Source organism: Caenorhabditis remanei, chromosome I (genome assembly GCF_010183535.1).
Source record: "Caenorhabditis remanei strain PX506 chromosome I, whole genome shotgun sequence".
NCBI classification, from domain to species: domain Eukaryota; kingdom Metazoa; phylum Nematoda; class Chromadorea; order Rhabditida; family Rhabditidae; genus Caenorhabditis; species Caenorhabditis remanei.
The window spans coordinates 5,178,223-5,202,318 of record NC_071328.1 but is presented as its reverse complement, the minus strand read 5'-3'; the positions used below and the strand labels follow the sequence as shown (position 1 = coordinate 5,202,318).

The following is a 24,096-nucleotide window of genomic DNA, read 5'->3' as shown; positions in this document are numbered from 1 at the left end:
ACGTTCGAGTCCACCCGATTATTATCCCGTCAGAAAAAAAAGCAAAAAAAAAGATGGGCGGTTTCGAGGAAAGAATCGATGAAAAGAAGCTGAAGAAGAAGGAGAAGGCTTTCATTCTGCAGCTTTTCGTCTTTTCTATACAATTTTTCTTCATATTTTGATGTTATTCAAGGAGGTTTTTCGTCTAATCTGGGCTGTTTCCGGTGGGAAAAACATATCATTGGCATGAGGAAAGCTAGCAAAAATTATTACGACTCGAAAAGAATCGAACCCTGGTTCTTAGAATTGTGGGCAGACTCCTTACCTATTGCGCCACGGTGATAGCACGGCGATCGGCGCTGCAGTGAGGATCGGTGGCCTTCAATCTATTATAGATACCAGCGTTCGATTCCTTCAGGGGTTTAAAGAGTCCTTACGTTTTTTGATTTGTTGTTTTCTTTTTCAGAAACGTGTCTTTGATGCTACAGATTCCATTTTATCCCATTTTCCCTTCGAAAATTAGTTTCACGTGCCCCCTTACCCCCATTCCCTTATCATCTCGCCCCGATCTTTTGACCTCTCCCCAACGAAAAATGTCAACGTGTCGAGTTTGAATTCCAGCTTGGTTATTACCAGAGAATCAGGGAAAACACTCTCTTTTCCTCTCTCTCATTCGTCGCAACATGGCATCGCAATTTCTCCGTTCCACCAACTCGCGTTACGTTGCTGGTGTTCTCGCTGCTCTCGGAGCCGGATCCGCTCTTTACACTCTCACTCCACAGGTACGCAAAAATGGTTTGGGGGGGTTGGGGATTGAACCCGGGATGGGTGGCATAAAGGGTAAAAATGTATCCTACTGCGTCATGTGAACGCTGCCACAGGTGGTTCGCGATGGAAGCATTGTGCGTTCGCGCGGTGTCGAATATGGGAGTCATAGGAAACTTATGTGCTAGTTATATGCCAGGTATATGGAAGCATGTGGTGCAGCGGGAAGCATATATGACCCACGCGCGATCCGTGTTATTCTTGCCGTTTATCATGTCTACCGACAGCTCGTACGATGCCCTCGCCCACTAATTCCACCCATTATAACGTGTTGCTACTTTGCTATTCCATTCCGAGTCTGTTCAGCTCTATTCTTTATGACATATTCATTTTCTCCGTTTTCAGTTTTCATTGAAAACAAATTACGACTATATTCTCAGTAACAAAAGCACGATTAGTTTTAGAGAAAGCACAGAAAGCTATAACTTATTTCCTTTTTCTTTCATTCCATTTCTTACCAAAAAAACAGAAATGAATCAAAAAAGTTTAAATCACCTAATCAACGAAATGAATGTTTTCCGAAAACCGTATAACACAGTGATGAGCTTCTTACTTTTCTTACTTCGTCTTGACAAAAACTTACCGTCTTACCTTTTTCCATCTAAAAATAATTATTATAGCCAATCCGAAGTAAGAAAAATAAAGACGCTCTTACTTTCATGGAATAAGATAACTTTATCATTTCATTTCATTGAGCTTTCCCTAAAAACTCGCGATTCAGCTTGAAAATTAAAATTACACTTTTCGGACATTAATTAAAAATTAATTTTTATTTAGTCGTAATTTGTTTTCAGCAAAATTTGACAAAAAGTGCATGAAAATCTTCGAAAACGGAGAAAATTATGAAAATGTCTTTGAAAAAAAATTACAGTTTCAATTACGATAAACAGCACGCCATGGTGTAATGGCGGAGTGTCGTTGCAAGTTTCAGGTTTACGGTGAAAACATGGATCCTATATGCGAGCTATATGGAAGCACGCAGGATCCGTGCCACAAGCACCACGCCTCGAAGCATATCACTTCCGCGCGCGAAGCACATCGTTTTATGCGAGCACATGGGAGGTTATATGCTTCCATTTCGAATATGCCCCATATAGCATCCATCGCGAACCACCTGTGGCGGAGGTATTCCCCTAGGCGGTGATAAGCTGGCGCCAGTAGTCCTTTACTCGATAATACTCGAAGGTACTCGACAAAAGTTCTCTTCAGTGTATTATCAATCTAGGAATATTGGAATCAACTTGCCGTCTGGTGGAATAATTGGAGTAGCGGACGGCCTTCGGTTGAGCGAATTTCCTATTGGACTTCCAAATAATAACAATTGATTTTTCAGACTGTTCAAGCCAAATCGGAAGTGGATGCTGCGACAATCAAGAAGATTGAAGAGGCCTACGCCAAGCTGAATGGTCCAGAAGGGGCGAAATGCAAATCTCTTTTGAAGAAACATTTGACGAAGGATGTGGTCGATAAGCTGAAGGCAAAGAAGACAAAGCTCGGAGCAACTCTTTATGATTGCATCCGTTCGGGAGTCTACAATTTGGACGCTGGAGTCGGTGTCTATGCTCCAGATGCTGAGGCTTACACTTTGTTTGCTCCACTCTTCGATAAAATCATCGAGGAGTATCACGGATTCACTCCAAAACAGAAGCAACCACCAGTGGATCTCGGAGAGGGAAAGACAAAGGAGTTCCCACCATTGGATCCAAAGGGAAAATACATCAAATCGACGAGAATCCGTTGTGGACGCTCTCTCAAGGGCTACCCATTCAACCCATGTCTCACCCAGGATAACTATTTGGAGATGGAGGGAAAGGTGAAGAAGGCGTTTGCCGAGTATTCGGATAAGGAGTTGAAAGGAAAGTACTATCCATTGGATGGAATGAGCAAGGACACTCAGAAACAACTGATTGCTGACCACTTTTTGTTCAAGGAGGGAGATAGACATCTTCAGTATGCGAATGCGTGCAACTTCTGGCCAAAGGGACGTGGTATCTTCCACAATAACGATAAGACTTTCTTGATTTGGGTCAATGAGGAGGATCATATGAGAATTATTTCGATGCAAGAGGGTTCTGATGTTGGAAAAGTTCTCGATCGACTCATCAAGGGTGTTCGTGGTATTGAGAAGCAGGTTAGTTGTTGTTACTAGGACGAATTACATTACCACTAAAAAGTTTATCAATTTTGGCTGTTTTCGGTGGAAAATGATCAAGTTTGACTGTGTCATCTGACTGTCCGACAATTTTTATTTTGTATGGGTTGGACAGAGCAAAAGTAGTACATCATTTTTGTATTTGACATTCTTTTTTGTAGGGACACTATCTTGAAAGTTAGAGGTTGCCAAAACCATCTTTCCCTGAAACCAATAGCGAAATTTTGGAACTTTGACAACCTGTAACTTTCGAGATAGTGCCCCTACAAAAAAATGATCAACTACAAAAATTATGTGATGTTTTTGCTCTCTCTAACCCATACAAAATAAAATTTGTCGGACAATTAGGTGACACCGAAACACACTGTCAAAGTTGGTCATTTTCCATAACCTTTTGACCGGTACTGTATGCTTGGATGTCTTTTTTTAAATTCTTAATTATCCTATTTCCAGGTTCCATTCTCCCGCGACGACCGTCTCGGATGGTTGACCTTCTGCCCAACAAACTTGGGATCCACAGTCCGTGCCTCCGTTCACATTGCTCTTCCAAAGTTGGCTGCTCGCAAGGATTTCATTGAGATTTGCGAGAAGTTGAACCTCCAAGTTCGCGGTATTCACGGTGAACACTCGGAATCGGTTGGCGGAGTTTACGACATTTCCAACAAGGTAAACATAGTTCGTTTTGTAAAACAAACAAACACTTCTCCTTTTGTTATTTAAAAGAATTTCACAAGTGTTCAGGGGAGCACGTTTGCATTGTCTGACTCATTTGAATTTCCAAAAATTATTTCCAGGCTCGTCTCGGTCTCTCTGAATATCAAGCGGTGAAGCAGATGTATGACGGAGTGAAGAAGTTGATTGAATTGGAGGAGAAGGAGAAGTAAAACCACATATACAGTAGAAATATTATAGTAAAATGAAATATTTATGTGTTTATTTGATAAATAAACGGTAGTAAAAGTGATTTCTTCTTCTGTTTCTTTGATTTCTCTCTCTCTTCTCTCTATCTATGTCTTCTCAGAGACACTTGAGCCCATTGTTTGCTCGGAATGGGGCGCCGCCTCGAGCTCTCTGGTAACCTAACTGTCATACTTTTTACGAGAGAGAAGCTCTACTACTTTCTCTGTTTTCACTTGATTCTTACATACTTTTTTATCGAGGATTTCATCAATTTGATGTCTAGAGTCTATAACTTTAATGGTGTATACTTTCGGTTATGTAGACTTGGATTTTGGAGTAAAAATTCAGAAAATGAATAGGTCAATCCAAGTTTTTTGTTGGATTTTGTAACAAGAACGTCGTTCTCCTCTTCTTTTCAGTTCACGTCTTCAACTTTTGTTTTCAATTCATATATTTCAGACTTCTATGGCTGCTCCAACGAAACTTGAATTGATCTCTCTCCCGGGAAGAGGGAGAGCTGAAACTATAAGATTACTGTAGGTTTTTGAAGTGGCGCTCGTATTTCTGAACAGTAGAGAGATCGTATAAAGTTGTCAACAGATATTTAAAATCTGTAAAATTTTATGTAGATCACTTTGTTAGTTTACAAATTTTTTCTAACTGCTTCGGTTTTTAAGATATACTCGGTTAAAGTCTACGTACTTTCATTGGTCTCAGCTCAACAACTTGAGGTTTAGAAAAAAGTTGTTAACTAAAAAATGTGCAAAATTTCACGAAGATCATTTTGTTAGTTGACAAGTTTTTTCTAGCTATTCCAAGTTTTGAGATATGTTGCTAGGAAGTTTGAAACTCGAAAGGTGGAGTATCGGCTCCCACACCGTAACTTTAAGCGCGTTTATCTCAAACATCTTAAAAGCTATCAAAATTTTATAAACTAAGAAAATGCTTGAAATTTCAAATAGACAATTTTCATAGTTGACAACTTTTTTCCAGCTACTCTCAATCTTGAGATACACCTGTTTAAAGTAAGACCTCAAACAAAGTGAGAGAAAGAGAGCACAGACAAACATACCCTCTCGTTTCTCTGCGTCTCTTTAGTTCTATTTCAGATTAATCTTCACTCACCGCAAATTTACTGATACCCGGTTGACACTTGCTCAGTGGAAGGCTAAGAGAAAGATAGGTAGGTTCTCACTGAGTAGCGACTTGGATACGGAGCTCATCACATTTATTTTCAGCCGGATTCAATGATGACACCAAACTTCCAGTCATGAAGATAAATGACACTCGAACCATTATCGGCGTCATTGACATTTGCAGGCATATTGCTCTTCAATACGGTAACGACAGACTCCGCCCACTTTTGCAGACTTATAGGATTTTAGGTCTTTACGGAAGTTCGAGTGGAGATCAAGAGGCGATTGATGAAGTGATTCAGAAGTTGGAGGAGTTGAACACAGCGATGAATCCTATTTTGAGAGCAACTCTTACCAAGAATTATGATGCAAGGGTAGGTGGAATGATATCTCAGAAACTAGAATAGCTAGAAAGAAGTTTTCAGTTAGAAAAATGTGTAAAATATTATGTTCTTCATTTTAAAAATTAACTACCTTCTTCTAGGTTTTTCAGATCTTGAGAGTTGTTAGAAGGATGCATTTTCTTCAAAAGGCGTTCATCTCAAAATTTGGTATAGCTAGAAAAATTTTTCTAACTAACAATATGTAGAAACTTTCATGAAAACAATTTTTGTGGTTGACAACTTTTTTATATCTGCCTTTGATCTTGAGATATAATGGCTGAAAGTTGAAATTGCCTAGAGGCAGACAACCTTCTTTCTCTCCGTCTCTCCATTTCCCCAACTATTTCACTTGTTACAATTTCAGAAAGAGTGCTGGAATGTCTTCAAAGAAGAATCCCTTTTCCCACTTCTCCGAAAATACGAGGAGCTACTCGGTGAGCAACGATTCATGGTTGGAACTCAGGTACCCATCTTCTTCATTTTCCTGATCTCATCATACTAGAAATTTTCAGTATTCCTGGGCCGATATTGCTCTCATCGAGTTCCTGACTCGTTGCCAACAGTGTTACGATAGTTTCTATCTTGCTCACTTCGAAAGACTCCGCACTTTCTGTCAAGTCTTCGAGTCTCTTCCACACATTCGTCCTTATATTCAAGGACGATCCGATTCCTTCTTTTGATTTTTCTCTTATTTTTTGAATTGAAAGTCAGATTTTAAATTAAATGAACCATAACGATCATTGAAGTTAAAATTGAAAGAGATTGAAGTGTTTCCGAGTTGAGAAATCCATTGAACCTGATTTTTGGACTGCCAGGAAAACCATAAAAAGAAGAGAATGTTGATTGTTATCAAAAGGAATCAATCCTGATCTGAAACTTTAGAATCTTTAATATCGATCAAATGTTCTGAGTCTATAAGATATAAAATTCCAGCAAATTCAAAGTTTCGGCCGCTTTTGCTAGACTTTGATATTGCCTATTGATGTTTCATACTATCCGGTTGCGCGGCCTCATCAGTAGCAACAACCGAAGATTTTCGTAATAAGGGATGCTGAAGTTTTCAATGAGTTTCTCAAATTTCAGAAAGATATGGAATGCTATGTTCCGAAAGCATCCGCAACTCTCCATTTCCATTTTTGAGAACTGGTGAATCGATTGTTGCAGACCGAGGAATGTTGAAAAATACGTAAGAGACGCAGAGAGCTGTTGACAGAATTGGAGAAATTTCAAATTTGTGAGCTCCAAAGGTATATAAAGAGGTATGTATATGAAGTTCACAATGAGTATTCAACCGAAATTTGAACTAATATTTAGTATCGAAACTCGTGGTTCTTGGAGAGAGATGAGTGCTGAAACTCCACAAAAATTGATAGACAGGTGTTTTTAACTGCAAACTTTGCACACATTTCAGGTTTCAAACATATTAAAATAGAAAATATTGTCAAAACTTTGGTTACTCACTCTTATTGCAAGGTTTGGCTAGGTGGCCTTCCCATCTTAAGACAAACAGATAATACATATTAACTCACTGACAGCACGCCATTCGAAATGCGGAATTGTTTCAATTTGTTCCTCCACCAATCGAAGTCTTTGCCGGATCTGAGAAACAAACTCATGAGAATAAATATCACGATAGACGAGGTGAAAGAAAAGATACGGAATCCAATCAAAAATACTCGTTGCGTAATGCTTTCTCTCGTGGTCTCTTGCTCTCATACACTCTCTCGCTAATTCTGAAAAGACAATATTTTAGTGTCTACCTGTTCAAAAGAATATAATAATGAACGCGTGAACTATGTTCTGTTTGTTTACCTCACTTTCCTGCCACAAAGCGTAACGTTTCATGGCGTTTTTGGTGGCAAGATACACCTAGGAAAACAATTATTTTTGCAACTCCACGTCAACCTTGCCAGAAGATGCCCTTTCAAATATGTATAAAGCCCTCAGGAGTTTCAGATCTCAAGAAGTAGGTTTTAATACAGAAAACATGTTTGTTGGCATAAATTTACATACTCATTTGTACATTTATACTCACCGAGACTGTCTGCAGCTAATGTAGTTGCTGCTCGTTGTGTTCTCTGGAATAGAAATTTGTTAAAAGTAACATGAGTATATAGAACAAATCGAGGAGAACAATGAGGAGAGAATCTGAAGCCTATAACTATCATAATGAATGTGAATACCCATAAAAGTAGCAAAAATATAAATTGGAGCTTCATTTCCAACGAAGGTAAGAAAATACAACGAAATGCCACGTTTATCAGCTAGATTTTGGATTCAGAAAGATAATAAAGTAAAAAAAACTATTTAGGAATGTTTTTTTCTATATATGATATGATTCCTTCAAAACAACAGACAGATTAATTTAATCGTTTCAACTTCGTTTCAGTAAACGTGCTCTGTTGTCATCCAGAGTGCGCGCCCACGGGAACCCTATAAATTATCAGACGATTTTGTGTGAAATTTCCGTTGAAATTCGATGGAAAGTTTAAAAATTTGAAAAAACGAACTTATTAGATTATCGTCAAAATCAGAATCTTCTGGTCTGTCAAGAGAAAATGTAATTTGGTTACGGGAGAAGCTTCAGAAATATTTCTGACTACTCGGAATATTGTTTTTCTATCACATTAAATTCTCGTCTCTGTCTAACAAAATTCTATTCAAAATACTCATTGAACGATAAGCAATAAAAACTATAATTAGTCTCCCGTATGATACCATTCCATTTTTTGTCCCAATTATCCCATTTTCTGTGACTCATTAACCTGAAATTGTTTCAGATACATCAAAATCTGATGTCGGATCGCGTATCATTCGAATGCTCGACCCCTCAGCACTTGAACGAATTTGTATTTGAATTCAATCCAGTTGATGCCGACATAAATCCAAAACGTGAAGTGAGTCCATTTTCTTATGAAATTCCCAATTCCCTTACAAAAATGGCTATAATTAGTCTCCCGTATGATACCATTCCCTTTTTTGTCCCAATTATCCCATTTTCTGTGACTCATTAACCTGAAATTGTTTTATTTTCAGCTGATTGAATCTTCGGAATCCATTGATTCTAAATTGATGGAACTGTTTTCATATAAAGGCGAGACTGATTATGACGGTGGATATACGTGGAACAAAAGCAGACTAGCCACCATGCTCCGTGGTTCATGTCAATGGGAGAGATATTTGAAGAGTTTGAACATTACATGTACGTTGAAACAAAGCACACTGCAATTACCAAATATTAGCCGATGTTTCAGAATACTTCTCTTCTGAGAAATCAAACTCGACTGTCACCTTTGAAGATTTCTTGACGACGATGGAAGAAAAAAACCTTCCAAGAGAAAAAATTCTGGTTTTTTCAGTAGTACAACTTGAAAAACTTTTCAATCTGATCCAGAAATTCCTCGATTTCCGTCAATTGAGAACAGACTTTCTCGTGAATGGATCGACGAATGCAAAGTTTGAAGGCTCAAAGTTCGAATCGAAAGAAATGGAATATGAATTGGACAAAGTGATCAGTCAATTCATTCATGAATTCTCTACGACTGGTTAATGTGTAATTTGGATTTTTTAGAAAAACAACTTGAATTGCACACAGTTTTCTTGTTTTCAGATCCCGCTTGCAAAACCTCCACCATCTACACATCGAGCTTGCAAAACCTCCACTATCCACCCCATTTGACCAATCATAATTCTTATATTTTCTCTTGATATTTGTCAATGTTAAACTTTTATTTAGAACAAAAAAGTTTAGCAACTTTAAAAACCAATTATTCAACTTTTAGTAGTGTTCCTTCCTTTAAATCCACGTAAGAAATCTAAAACTAGATGCCCTTATTTCGATCGATGCAGTTTTGTTTCCAGCTTTTGTTGTGATTTCCCATCCATCGAAGATTTGACCAGCTTCCGGTTTCAATATATTTATTCTGTAAATCAAATGAAAGCAAGTTGTTATTCTGTTCAACTGGGTATTCTGTACCAAAACTCACCTTTCATCATTCCATTGCGCCTTCCTTGTTTTCTGCGTGTTGTCCCATGGTTTTGCACAAAATTCCCTCAATATTTCTACTTCATTCAACTGATTTCCATAATCCATACCAACAACGAGAGCTCGCAACTTCACAAATGATTCACCTGTTTCCCACATCTTTAGAAATCGAATGACATCAGTATTAGTAAATAAGGCTCTGCCGAAAAAGCCACTGCTTCCATTGAAATAAGTTAGTAACACTGCTGTCAAGTTATACGTGTGGTACAGTGTTAAATATGGAACTTGGAAGAGTTTCGAGTCTTTTTTGAGTTCTCCACTTATTGAAGTAAACATAATCAAGCTCATTTGGTCATAAGATTTAGAGATTAACATTTCCAAAATATCTGCTGTGACCGGGGACCCTGATATGCTGCTTCTTTTGATATTTGACAGTTTTGGAAGGCAAATCAAGTTTTTACTCATGGTCACAGTAACCATGTGTTCATTATTAGCTTCGAAAAACAAGAGATTTAGATGACGATGGATTGATTCAACTATCAAATCAGCAGTAGTTGTGTCAAATGCAATCGTATAAAAATAATATTGAAACTGCCGTTGTACACTGAAATAAATGATTTAAATTTGCATTTTTATTCTGTTTTATTCATATGAGATGTCACGGTTTTACTGATTGTCCCAGAATATCAACATTAAAAATATATGTAGATCAAATCTAGAGATTCATTTTTGTAAAGGTTGCTGGAGCTGTTTGAAATGGGGGAGTGTTAATACTGACACTAAACGTACGGTTCTCACGAGAGTTGATTGCTTTGTACGGAGAAGTTTCAATTACAAAAATGAAATTACAGACTTAAATATTATATACTCACATTTCTAACAAACTGGGATAACCCTGGAGACTCAGACAGTCTCTAGAATTTGATTCATTCTCTGCTTGAAATTGTTTTCATTGTAGTTAGTACTGTAAGTGTTATTATTTTGGGAGTGTCTGTGAAAAAAGTGGTCAACTGCAAAAATAAAGATCTAGGTTCGATTTGTATATTGTTTTAAATTTGACTCTCTGGTACAATCAGTAACAACAGGACACAATCTCAAAGTTGGAAGAAAAATTACAGAAAGTAGAGAGGTGTGATATATATTTTTGTCGTTTCTGTCTCATTCTATAAAGTTATTTTAAAAGAAAGTATTTAATTTAAAAATTGAAATTAGTATTCTTCAACAGTAAAAAAACAAACCTGAAAAATAATGGAGTTCCCGAAACTACACATTTGAACATCTGAGTCGGCTGAGGATCGGATACTGGTTGAGAATTCATATTAACAAAGTTTTGTCCTTGTCCATTGCTCATTGTCATTCCAATGCAAACAGAGGTTTTGCTCGAGTGGTATCCCATACTGGGAAGTTTAATCCGAAACTTTTGGATTAATTTAAATGAGATTTTGGAGCAAGTTGAAAGAAAAAAGAGTTCTCTATAGTTCATACTACGGAGGACTTCGCGTTGAACAACTTCCGGAAACTTGAATAATTTCATTGTTGATTCAACACAAAGTTGATAGTGAAAAAAAGAAGTTTATTAGAACCTGGCTAAGCCTAACTACCACGCCACTCGAGTTTAATTTTTTTTGGAAGTGAACACTTTTTTAGAAATCAAAATATAATGCTGAAATTAGGCCAGACTACCCACAAGTTTTAAGAATGGTATGCAAAAGAAAACTCGTAGAATTGATTGGAAAATTGAGTTGACTATTGAGTTTTCTTTTCGAATGTACCTCTCCTAATGACACGTCAGCAGTCGTTATTGCGCATTTAGTGTGTTGGGTAAGTCTGTCAGACGCGTATGGCCGACCGTACGACAGTCTTGCAGGGCCGCAGAGGCCGCGGGTAATCGAAATGGGCGGAATTCTTGCACATCGACTAATCTTCTGTTCCTCTACAAGGCCGTCAGAAGAACCGAGATTTTCCATGGCTGGGAACTCCGATATACAGTACCGCTCAAAAGTATATTAAGTTGTGCCTTTTTTAGTTGAAAACGTCCAAGTTTGAGAGTGTGTCATAGTAAAACTAACTGTCTTACAAAATAACTTTTTATGGGATCCAACAGACCAAAGGTAGAACTTCATTTTTGTAGTTGAAAACTTTTTTGTACGGACACTCCCTAGAGAGTTATAGTATTTTTAAGTGGACAGCTCAAAAATCGCACTAATTTGCACTGAAGTTGGTCGATTTGAGGGAGAAATTACTTTGCCGATATGTAACTTGCTAGGGAATGTCCGTACAAAAAATTGTCAACTACAAAAATGAAGTTCTACTCTTGGTCTGTTTGATCCCATAAAAAGATATTTTGTGGGACAAATAGTTTTACTATGACACACTCTCAAACTTGGACATTTTCAATTGTATAAGGTAAAACTTAATATACTTTTGAGCGTTAAATTTGCCCCCCCTAACTCTCCAGGGAAGACGCCTACAAAAAAGCTGCTAGCTGGGAAAATGTAAGAGACACTGAAAACTATCCTTTTTTAAATTCTGTTAATTTTCTATTAGTCTTTACCAAATTTATAAACGTCTTGGTTTCGAAACGTCCTTATGATGGACAGTCCCGAGATTTTCATATCTACAGTAACCCGGATCCAGCAATAAACCACCCGGAAAATCAGATAGTAGATTGCAAAAATCGGAAAGCAATTAGAAAAATCGGATATTTTCTATTTTGAAAAAAAGATAGGAGAAAAGTGAAAAATGAGAGATGTACAGTAATCAATTATGTGTCTTCCTCCTTCTCGTCGTCGGCGAAATTCTTTTGAAGTTTCAGGGAAAGAAGAGAAGAAAGGACTTGATAGATACGCTCATCAGTGAAGAAGAGAGAAATAGTGTTGAATTGAGAGAGAGTGCAGAGAAAAAGGTGTGAGAAGCTATGAAAGAAGAGAAGATCTATCCCCTTTCTCTCTTTCATTTTTCTTCTTTTTTCTCTTATCCAATCACTTTTTGATTTGACATGATTTGATAATGATTTGACAAGGAGGTGTTCTTTCAGCAAACATTTTTTTCTTAGAAAATTTTTTATTTGTTTTTCGAAGAGTCTAGTATGATCTGAAAGCTAAAATTGTGTAGCGCCTGTATCTCTAGAGCTAAAAGAAATAGAAAAAAGTTGTCAAAAAAAACTGTAGAAAATGTCATGTAAATTATTTTGTTAGTTGAAAACTTTTTTCTAGCTGGCCTAGGTTTTGAGATACACCCGCCCAAAGTTTGAAGATCGAAAGATAGAGAGCGCAGACAATCAGACACTCTCGTTTCTCTGCGTCTCTACCACTCAAATTCTCCAAACCTCAGTAATTTCAGCTTTCAAACCATTTCACAAAAACAGTCAATCAAATTATTATTTCTCTTCTTCTCTCGGATGATAATGTAGAGCATGAATGTACTTCTCCAAATATGATATTATTCTCCATGTAGCTTCCTTCAGACCATTCTCCTCGATTACCATTTCGAACTGAAATATTTTATTTGATATAGCACATTGTATGTTAACTTGAAAACTGTTTAAAAGCTACAGTAGGCTTCGAATTGCAATTTGCGTGAAAAAAAGTTATGGAGTGCTAACTTTGACAATCTGTCAGGATGTCAGAAATGATCTAAGGATTTTTATTTTTCCTGAGGATACTGGAAAAATATAGATCCACAATTTTGTAGTTGACTACTTTTTTGAGTTAGTTCATCGTAGAAAGTTACAGTAAAAGGGAGAAAAGAGTTACCTATGAGACTTCTTCGGCTCATAACTCGCCGGGAAAAACTCCTACAAAAAAGTCATAAACTACAAAAATGTAGCTCAAGGTTCGAATTTTTATTCATGATAAATTCAGACTAATGATTATACCACTCATATTATACCACTCTTCTCTTCCTAACAATTTTGAATCGAACTCACTCCTCTCGCGATGAGTTGTTCATCATCATGACCACCTACTCTGTCGTCGTTCATTGTTTTCAGAACATTTGCCACTTCAATTTCAGCCGCCATTCGAGTGGTTCCCGTGTTGCGAAGTAGTTTTGCCAAGATCTGAATTGACACGTTTGAGATGAGAAAAGTTTCGAAAAAACTTTGTGTATCAGGACTCTGCGGAAGTTTAGGACTCCGTAATGAAAACTGGGGTACTGTAGCTACAGTAGACATAAGTTGGTAATCATTTCCGGCTTCCAGTTTTCGGATTACTGTACCTACAGTACTTTTCAAATAAATCTACAATACCTACAGTACAAAAGGTTGCATACTTTGCCAGTTTTCAGTTGAATTTGTCCAACTTTGAGAGTATGTCATGGTAATACTGATTGTCCCATCAAGTAGATTTTTAATGAATTATACAGATCAAAAGTAGATCTCACTTTTTGTTGTTGAAAACTTTTTTGTACGGACACTCCTTACAGAGTTATGCTCATTTTAAGACTTCAGCACAAAAATCGCACTATTTTACTCTGAAGTTGGTCAATTTGAGGGAGAAATTACTTTGTCGATACGTAACTTGCTAGGAAGCTTCTTCACTAAGCGCGCGCAATAGCAGGCTGTCAACTTTCAGCTAATATATCTCAAGATCAAAAGCAGATACAAAAAAGTTGTCAACTACAAAAATGAAGTTCTACTTTTATTCCGTAAAAGACTGGAACGGACAATCAGTATTACCATGACAAACTCTCAAAGTTGGCCAATTTCAACTGAAAACGAAGAAAGTTTACAACATTTAGACCGGTACTGTATCTATCGTTAGACTACCGTAACATAATCCTACATATTCAGTATGCCAAAGTCACTCAATTTTCGGTCAAAGCTCCGGAAACGGGCTGCTTTTTTGGCCCCTTCTTCAGTCATAATTGCAACTCTTCCACCGACTCACTCCCTTTTATCACAATTGCCCCCCCACCATCTCCCTAGACCATAATCTCATTAGAGTCTTACCTTATTATCAGAGACTCTGATAAGAAAAAAGATAGGCGACAATGGCAAGTGTTGAACGTCATCTGGAGTATGAATATGTGGTGAATCAACCAGTAACAAGTGCAATTTCGATGTCATTCTCATAATCAACTCGACTTCTTGATTCTCATCCTGTCCTCTATCGTAATCCGAATCCCTCAATCCACGTAACCATCTAGCACTTCTTCGATCTCCTGTCTGTTGTCCACTTCCAATATCTGACTTGACATATTTGATTTTCTTTCCAAAATATTTCAAAATCTCTTCTCGCAACGCCAAATGAAGCAGTTGAGTGAGACGAGAATGTTGAAGTGTTGGTCCAAGGAACACGATTGGTCGACTCGAAGGAACCACTTTATACGGACACTTGGGTTCCCATATACTTCGAGATCTATCTTGTCCTGGATGATCAGAAGTGTTCTGAGAGTTGGTTACTGTAGTTGGATCCTCATCTGACACCATATAGTTGGCAAGGCGGCGAGCAGTTGGGACGAAACCGAACTCGCTGTGGGATCTGACGATTCGACCGATCCACCAATCGGAGTTGAATTTCTGGAGATTCAAAAAAGTATGGTAAGAGAGGAGACGCAGAGAAACCAAAGCGTCTGCTTCTCTACGCTCTCTTTTCTCTCCCAGTTCAACTGATATCCAAACTTTGACCCGATATATCTCAAGATCCAGGACAGCTAGAAAAAAGTTGTCAACTAACTACTTGTGTGAAATTTTAAATGAATCATTTTGTTAGTTAACAACATTTTTGTATCTCTTTTGGTTATTGAGATAAACGCGTTTAAAGTTTTGGTAGTTTCAAACTACCGTATCTCAAAGTCTAAAATATCTTTAACAAAGGTGTTAACTATCAAAATACTCTTCTTAAAATTTAAAACATTTCATTAGTTGACAATTTATTTCTAGCTGCTCTAGTTCATGAGATACCGCCGCTTGAAGTCTCCTTTCCGCTCCTCTCTCCTCTTGCAGTCAAAAGCGCCACCGTCACGCCAGCCACTCTGTGCAATTACTCACCGCGTGAATATGAATAAAATCATTGGTCTGAAACGAGATTGTGTGGTCTTTCAGCGGGCTCTTCTCATCTAAACTTCCATCGTAATCTCTCATTGCTTGCACGGCGAATGCCACCGGTTTTCGCTGAAAGTTAAAGTTTTTAGATTTCAGAAAAATAAAAAAGTCAACTTTCGCATGTTGTAGAGATCTGATCGCGGCGAAATATTCCACATCTTTCCGGTGTTGGTCATCTTTTTGCGAGTTGTGCATTAGTTTGATTCCCGGCTGAAAGAGATAACTAAAATAAGGGAGACGGATTCGAGGACAGAGGAATCGAATGGTTGTAGAACCATAGAAAATACGCTGCACTATCACTTTTAGTCTCGCAGCGTCAACGCAATTGGTTCGAATCCTCCTACCCTCAATTCTTTTTTTGTAATCCCTATTCACCTCATTCGACGATAACTTATACGAATGTAGATACGCCTGAAGATTCTCCCTCGCCACACTATGCATTTTTCGATCTGAAAAAGTCTTGTTTGAATATAAATCCAACGGAAAATCGGATGTTAGATTTCTCTTTGAGAAAATATCCATCTTTTTGGTACTTACCTCGAAAAATGTATCCTTTGGGAATGCGCGTGTGAAGATATATGAGCGTGCGCCTTCGGAAGACGGGAGCTTTTCTTGCTCCGCCGTTTTGCAATCAACGAAAAAAGAATAGAAACTAAACAAAGGTTCGTTTGTCTCGAAAATCCTTTTACTTGGGTTATTTTTTGGAAATTTTTGTGCAAATTCAATTGGACTCGTTAGCCGGCGGGTGCGTTTTGTGTTTGATTAGAGGGGGACCGGGTTCTGATTTTTATTGTTGGATTTCAAACATTTAGTCAGGTGTCAGGGACACTTTCGTCTAATTTTCTGATAGACTTGTAGTGATTACTGTAGGTTACTGTAGATTACTGTAGCTGGGCCTTATGGATCTACCCACGAAGAAAACTTGCCTACCCACGAACGCAAAATAATGCATTTTTATGGCACAAAAATGCAAAAAATGAATTAAATTGCATTCGTGAATAGAATTAAATTGCATTAAATGGTACAAGTTTTCTTCGTGGGTAGATCCATTATCAAATCAGAAGTCGTCTAGAATGATGATCGAGCTCTGAATGAATTTATAAAAAAATATTATCGAAATTATACTTCTCTTCATAATTTATTTAGATCCAACAATTTTAAATCATTTTTCAAAAACATTAAGAGACGCAGAGAAGCGAGAGTGTCTTTTTCTCTGCACACTCCCCTCTGTCTCTGTATCTGTCATCTTCAAATCACTATATCTCAAAAACCAGAACAGCTAGAAAAAATCTGCTAACTAACAAAAAAATCTATTTGTTATTCTCCACATTTTACTAATTGATAACTTTTTTCTAGCTATTCTAATTTTCGAGATACACGCGTTAGAAGTTGACTCGCACGAGACGCAGGCCACCAGACACTCTCGCTTCTCTGCGTCTCTTCTTCTCTCCCTCTTTTTTGAAATTTCATCTTGTTTTTGTTGTCAAGCTGAAATCTAAATTGGATTCGGTTCGTTAGTTGGTGCATTTTCTGCTTGATTGAATATACCGTCTGCCTCCTTCTTCCTTTTTCCTCATTTGCACAGGTGTCACGTTCAAAAAGAAAAATGGTCGGCAGGTCTCGTCTAATGGTTTCCACCCGACACCGACAGGTGTTCGGTACTCGAAATCATCGAAGGAGATTCATTAAAAACCGAAGATAATGAGGAAATTAAGATGTGCCAGATGACTGGGTGTTGCATAACAAATGCTTTCTGCGGATTAGTTTTTCAATTGGTTTCGCTGGGGTGCCTTTGGACGCGTTGCTCATTTTTCTTTAAAAACTTGAAAAATGAATTCCAGAAAAAGCGTATTTCTTTCCTAAATGATAGAAAAAATGATTTTGAACCACAAGGAATCGAACCAGGAACTTCTGAAACCATAGTCATCACTCTTAGCCACTGAGCCATCAGTAGCGTGTCAGAAAGCCGCTGGCGCGGCGTCAGCGAGGTGTCCCAGTGGTTTAAGGTGGATAGCTGCGGTTCTGGAGGTTCTTGGTTCGATTCCTTCTGCTTCCTAACTTAGGAAATTACCGGCTCTAGAAATCCTGAAAATAGTCAAAAAGTTTTGCCAATTTTCAAATCTATATCACGACGTCCCTCTCTCTTTCTCACACATATTCGAAAAACCGCCATTCGGGACGTCTCCGTGCTGTCGTCTCGATTAGAAATGATCTCATCTCGTTTTCTCATTTCAATTCAAATTGGACATCTCCTCTTCTCTTCTCTTGAAAAAGAAGATTACCATCTCTCTATCTTGTCAAGTTTCTTCTTCTCCTCTTGACTCATGAAACTGTGTTGTAACAACAAAATCAAGATAATCGTCTCTCTCTCCACTGTTTTCATTTAATCATGATCAAAGGGTGTGGTTGAGTGGGAAAGGTGTGAAATAAATTTGAATTTTCCTTTTTGTTTGTCTTTTGGAAACCGACAGATGGCACGACAACAAGACAAGTTGTCTTAGACAACCATGAAGTTGAGTAACGTTTTTGTGAAAATCTTGAAAAACGGGAAAAATAGAAAAAATGAGTGGACAAGAGCGTAGCTCACAAAACGGCTGGGTAATTATTCTCGTTGTTGCGCTAGATACAAATTTAAAACCAGATTCCTGTGTTTTGTTTCTCTAAAAACTTGGCATGATATTAAAAAAATTTGATACTTAAAAACAGCACAAAGTGTCGTATCTCTGTCCAAACGAATGTTTGTAAGCATTTTCCAAATTCTGAAAGTTTTTGCTTTCAAATCGTATTAAATCTTGAATTTTGTGCAGCGAAATGGCTGGAAATGTTGAGTGCTGCTCCATCCCTTCGGAGCAAAAACTTCGTTTTTTCGCTCATTTTCGAGCTATAGAGAAACCGAAAACAGTTTGGAACTTTGTAAAGGACATTATATCAAATTGAATATTGTTCCTGTTAGAAATGGTCAAATATCCACAAACAGAAATCTACAGTTTCTACAAATGGTCAGTAGCCGTAAGCTCCATTGCCCTTGTACCGAAATCGCTGTATCTCCTTTCATACGAAAAATAGCGAAATTTCGTAAATATAATCAGATTCCTCAGGGGTATGTAAAAAAAAGTGGGGAATGTCTACTCGATTTGGGTAGTTTATTATTTTTTTGAATGTGTAAAGGACCTTGGAGAGATTTCTATAAGCATACCACGATTACAGTACCAGAGGACCAGCACTCCCCCACTCAATCTCCTAAACAAGGCTCAGGTTTAGAGCTGCTTTCTTTTCAAAAGCTATCAAGCTACCTAAAACTTTCATTTTCCAAATAAAGCTTCGTTTCCCCTGGTGTGAAATTCAAATTTCCCTCCTCTCTCTCTCTCTCTCCGTCCCATTCTCTCCATTCCCCGTCTTGCGTGACACAGACAGCTGTGTGTATGAAGCGAGAGAGGACTGTTTGAATGCGTAAGACATCACCATCTGGGTCGCAATTAGCATTGTGCATGTCCCCTCTCTTACGGGAAAAAACGGCCCTTTTCTCTCTCTACCCGTTCAAACGGTCCGACACGACACGAGGAGGGAAAGAGAGAGTGATTCAAATATATAATTGCATTCTCTGTCACCTATATGAAGTGTTCTTCTTAGAGAAAGAGCTCATTATTTGACATGTTAATTAGCTATCTTTATGAATAGGGGCAAAACAATTCCTGAATCGTGAGTTCACTTCAGTTGAATAGGCTCTTTCGAATATTCGAAACTTTGTGCGCTTGCCAAGAGATGACGATTAAACTCAATTTTATTGAAATTTATATTTTTGAATTTTCTAAAAAGAGAGCTTCACTTTTGTAGTTGACAACTTTTTTGTAGGAGTTTACCATGAAGAGTTATAGCTCCGAGAAGATGAGATTTTAGAGGGTCCTACCAGTCAGGAGAATGCAGGTACAAAAAAGTTGTCAATTGCAAAAATGAAGATTTAGGTTTATAAAATAAAAAGAACATACAATTTAGCAACTTTTTGGCACCGTGATCAATTCCTGAAGTTGGCCTGAAAGTACGACCTGAAGGATTCCAGTCGAAATTTCGTTAATTTTTTCTCAGCTGGAAAGTTAAGATCTACCTGTAACCTGGTCCTCCTAGAAATCGATGAATCTCACCAGCGATCCAATTAACCCATTGAGCCACCCGAACTCTAGAACGGCGCCGCGGCGTAAATGTTGCACCATGATGACCTCTCAACTCCTCCTTCCCAATTATTTTATGTTCTCATCGAATGATTTTTGTCTTCTGCTCTTCCAAATACATTAATCCCTTGTGTTGACAAACTGTATGCTCCAACCTCTTTCATCTTCATTACTTGGTTTTAATTACGCTTTTCTTGTCCCCAAATGTTTGTTCTCCCTCTCCGCTTCTCTCTCTTTTCTCCCTGAGACTCTTTTCCCAATTTAATCTAATTCAACACTTTGAAAAATCATTTTGAATTACCACCTCAATTACCACCCCGATGGGAGGTCTCTCTTCTCGCCTAATCTCATTCTCACCATTCGCAATCTGATCGCCTTTTTTGATAAAAATCTGTTGGGAGAGAAAAGGTTACATCAATCTTTTTTTTACGCTAATGAGATTACCGATTTATTTCGGTGAAGGTTTTGAAAATTTGAAAATTGACGCGAATAGCGGTATCGGGAAGTCATCAAATACAAAATATAATGTAGCAAAAGAGATTTAGCTCTGGAAAGAATTGAAACCTCCAGGAACCATTGTCTTTATCCACTGGGCCATGAGCGACGCGGCTGCGAACTAACCCACAGAGAAGCGGTCTTTTATATTACAGAGGTCGTGGGGCGCCGCTGCATACATCCTGGGCCCACCAAACTAATAAAAATTCAAACTTTTCTCCCATCATTAACTATCTATCTCCCCTCTTTCCCCACTTGACCGTAATTTCCGTTTCCGGTCCACTAAATTACCTAATCAGTATACATCATAAGTTGTCAATCCATCATAATCCCTTCAATCGCGAGCGGAGGGTCCCTTCGCCCTCTCTTTCACATATAATCCATTATCCCTCATCGTCTTGGATCAAATAAACACTGGCAAGGGGTATTATGGTCATTTGACACAGGTCCACGGCGTTCTTCTTCTTCTTTTTCTAATGTATATGAGGTATCAGATTTCGATACGGTCCCGCTTCGGGGGATCGGGACCGCCTGTCTTTTCGGGGTCACCAGACGCAAGACGCGTTTTTTGAAAGAGGTCGGTAGCTAGGAAGGGTATCAATGTCACATTTGTTTATTCTATGTTTCTGTTTGGTAATGAAGAAAAGAGGGAGTGAGAGAGAGCCAAATGAGCAACAGATGAATCACAAAGAGCAGCACAAGTTATATGAATGGCTGGCTTCCTGTTATGAATAAACAAAAAATTAGCGATTTTTTGACATTTGAGAAGTGTCTATTGGTATCAAGACAAGCTAATTAGCAGACTTGTCAAGCCCCGGACCTTATCAGCAAAATCAAGGCCCGGGAAATTGGCGCCAAAGTTCAAAATTCAAATTTTCTTGAATTTTTGAATTTTTTTCTCTAAAAAGTCAATTTTTCGACTATCATTCAGAACTAGAAAAAATTCTGAAAAATCATCAGAAATTGTCACATTTTCGAAGAAAAATTGAAAAAATTTGGAAAAAAGATCAGTTTTGAAACCGGGCCTTGAAATTATTCTACCGGGCCTTGACAAGCATGCTAATTAGGCTTGCAAAAATGGTTAGGAGGAAGAAGGAATCGAACCAAAGATCTATAGAACCATGATCATCACCCTTACCGACTGAGCCACCACTGCAAGAACACTCGCAGCTGCGAGGCCAGAACGCGGCGGCGTAGTTCGGTGGCTACGGTTCAAATAGTCTCGGGTTCGATTCCACATACCGTCAAACCATTTTTGACAGCGTTTTTCAAGATCTGAAATAAGTTTTTGATGTTAAGATCAACTTTTTGTTTAGATTTTAGGCTCAAGATCCTGCAACTCTTCGAATTCTAGAGACCTTTTTTCCCACCGTAGTTTCGCTTTCCCATCGATCTCCACTTAATTTGTCACCTCTCACTCTTCCTTCCTCACAGATTTTGCATGCCTCCTCCTTCTTCAATTTTTCCCTCCGTTTTCGCCCCAATTTGACCTCAAATTTGACGCGTGTCTTCTTCGTTTTCTTCATTCAAATCCCTTTCTCTATGACTGCGCCACCTGACCGGCAACATCAAACAATTACTGATTCACTTCTCTTTTTCGAAGGGAGGCAAGAGACTTTTTTGACATGCCCCCCGACACGGGAGAGAGAGAAACATGATGACTCTGTTTCATGTACTATTATACTCTTTTTTGAATTCATTGTTGTTCATGTTGCATTCCCTTTTCATCTGGTCTAGAATTCCAAGTTTTTAGTTTCAACGGCCTCCTTTAGACATTCGCTTTCGAAAAATATTTTGAAAGCCATCTGAAAAGGGTATACTGTAACAGCTCCACCTGCTTTTGTTCTCAATTTCTAAACGGTCCGATCATCAAAAACGTATAGACAATAGAAACAATAGATCTGACGGAAGGAACACCACCCCCGATATGCATCTATTTCGCGCCTATTATGCTTCATCCATTTTTTCGAAAAATATATATAATTTCAGCTTTTTTTCTTCGACATACTTTCATTTCTGACTAGCTTCCTGAAAGCTGAATGAGTATTTCCACTTTGGTGAGTTCTGAGTCGTGGCTTACTTCAGCACGAGAGCACTAGAGTTAGCACTAGAAGAAAATGAGACGCGGAGAAACGAGAGCGTCTAATTGTCTGCGCTTTCATTCAATGTAGTTGTTTAAAGAGGTGTATCTCAAAAACTAAAATAGCTAGAAAAAAGTTGAAAATTAGTAAAATGTGTAAAATTTTAATTAAATTATTTTATTAGAAGACACTTTCTTTTTATATGTTTTTGATTTTGAGATAATCGGAATTTAAAATAGCACGCACGTTTTGGAGCAAGAGAAGGAGCAGAGACGCAGAGAAAACAGACACTTTCGTTTCTCTGCACCCTCCACGTCACAGTTTTTTTGGATGAGTTTAATCTGAAATTCCATGGATTCTGAGATTGTACTCTGAAAATTATCTCTCGGAGACATGTCGAGTAGTGGATCCGAACTGTCTCTTGCTTCGATCTTGACAACTTTTTTCCAGCTTTTTTTTAGTTTTTGAGATAAATTAACACAGAGTAGCTCACTTTTAAAATGATTTGCTTAAAATTTTAAACATTTGACTAGTTGACAACGTCGTTCTAGCTTTTTTTTTCTTATTTGTATAAGTGGTGAAAGTCCTTCAAATAAATAAATCAAATTGATATGAGATTTTGAAATACATTTCTTGGAAGAATATCAAAAGGGATGCGTCTCTTCTCCGATTTTTCTCTGCGTCTCTTCTCCGATTTCAGTTTTAATATTGAAATCTTAAACCATATTTTCGAGTAAACTCATTACGTTCCCTCCTAATCAACATCAATACCAAAACGACAAATGTCCGTTGATAGTGAAGGGGCTCCACTCAAGACACACCTTATCACTTTCAAGTTGTTTCCCCCTCTTGTAATACATATGCTAATTATACAATGGTTCCTCTCTGTTGTCGGTCTATCAACTATCTATCTGTCAACAATGAAGAGCGGGCTCTCCGCCCGCACCTACCGTAATCGCCTCGTGCCGCCACCTTTTGTCTTGAAAGGGGGATGAAACAGTGGTTGATAGCCGAGTGAAACGAGCTAGAAGAAGCAATACTTTTGAAGTGGAAATCACTCGAGAAGAATAGTTGATTGTCTTGTGTTAGGAAAGGATACTGTAACACACGGGGGTCCCGCCTCTTTTGATGCGGGATCCGCTTTCACTTTGAGGTTTCGAGAGCGGAGCGGTCTGTTATTCTCGGCTATTGTTTTGTGGAAGAGAAGAAGATATGATGCTCAGAAAAATGGTAGGCGTTTTGAAAACTTTGCTGGTGATCCCTAGTTTTCACAAGGCTTCTTCATTTGGCTTACTGTAGCAAATCTAGGGTACTGAATGTGGGTTACTGTAGCTAGGCTGGAGTATTGTATTCACTACTGTAATCACTCCCAAATGCTCTCTGAAATCCGATTACCACTGGGCTAATACGTTTTTCATGTTCTTAAGCTTACCGTGCCGCTAGGCTATTGTAATTAGGTGCATACTGTAGCGGGATCCTACCGTTGCCCTACTGTAGAACCATTGTTTGGCTACTGTAGCTGTGGGTTGCTGCATCTGGAGTACTGTATCCGGGCTTCTGGGTGACCATAGTCAAGAGTTACGGTGGACCTACCTAAAGTGAGCACGGGTTCAAAATCCAAGAAATGAAAGTCCTTCCGCAAACTGCCGCGAGTACTGGTTACTGTAGTTGGGATACTGTAGTTTATAGTTCGCTCACTATTGTCGCAACAAAAAAGTTCCGACATTTTTTCCCCCTCGGTGTTTGCGGACTCAAGCCAAAATTTGATAATTTTGGCTTGAGTCCGCAAACACCGACGAGGAAAAAATGTCGGAACTTGTATATTTCGATAATATATCATATCTCTAGGTGAAGCTACAGCAACCCAGATCAATTTAAAACTTTTTCAAGCTCTAGAAGTGAAAGAAGGGTTACTGTAGTAGTGAGCTAGGCTACTGTTGCTAAGCTG

The 24,096-nt window shown here is 38.3% G+C and overlaps 4 protein-coding genes across 4 annotated transcripts; 2 read left to right on the top strand and 2 right to left on the bottom strand.

Moving 5' to 3' along the window:
- Positions 1-662: 662 nt before the first annotated feature.
- On the top strand, positions 663-6,055 carry GCK72_000857 (uncharacterized protein; the record flags this gene model as incomplete). The annotated part of the gene is made up of 9 exons (XM_053722715.1): positions 663-761; positions 2,138-2,935; positions 3,410-3,622; positions 3,751-3,836; positions 4,966-5,039; positions 5,095-5,196; positions 5,242-5,366; positions 5,740-5,838; positions 5,888-6,055. 9 exons carry the CDS (start codon positions 663-665, stop codon positions 6,053-6,055), a joined length of 1,764 nt encoding a protein of 587 aa, XP_053591360.1.
- A 2,115-nt stretch (positions 6,056-8,170) lies between these two features.
- On the top strand, positions 8,171-8,925 carry GCK72_000856 (uncharacterized protein; the record flags this gene model as incomplete). The annotated part of the gene is made up of 3 exons (XM_053722714.1): positions 8,171-8,272; positions 8,412-8,577; positions 8,735-8,925. The coding sequence occupies 3 exons, from the start codon at positions 8,171-8,173 to the stop codon at positions 8,923-8,925; spliced, it is 459 nt and encodes a 152-aa protein (XP_053591359.1).
- Positions 8,926-9,171: 246 nt separating this feature from the next.
- On the bottom strand, positions 9,172-10,756 carry GCK72_000855 (uncharacterized protein; the record flags this gene model as incomplete). The annotated part of the gene is made up of 3 exons (XM_003096538.2): positions 9,172-9,298; positions 9,362-9,964; positions 10,599-10,756. The coding sequence occupies 3 exons, from the start codon at positions 10,754-10,756 to the stop codon at positions 9,172-9,174; spliced, it is 888 nt and encodes a 295-aa protein (XP_003096586.2).
- Positions 10,757-12,739: 1,983 nt separating this feature from the next.
- On the bottom strand, positions 12,740-15,847 carry GCK72_000854 (uncharacterized protein; the record flags this gene model as incomplete). Its single annotated transcript, XM_053722713.1, has 6 exons — positions 12,740-12,853; positions 13,289-13,420; positions 14,312-14,881; positions 15,353-15,475; positions 15,521-15,616; positions 15,782-15,847. 6 exons carry the CDS (start codon positions 15,845-15,847, stop codon positions 12,740-12,742), a joined length of 1,101 nt encoding a protein of 366 aa, XP_053591358.1.
- Positions 15,848-24,096: the final 8,249 nt, after the last annotated feature.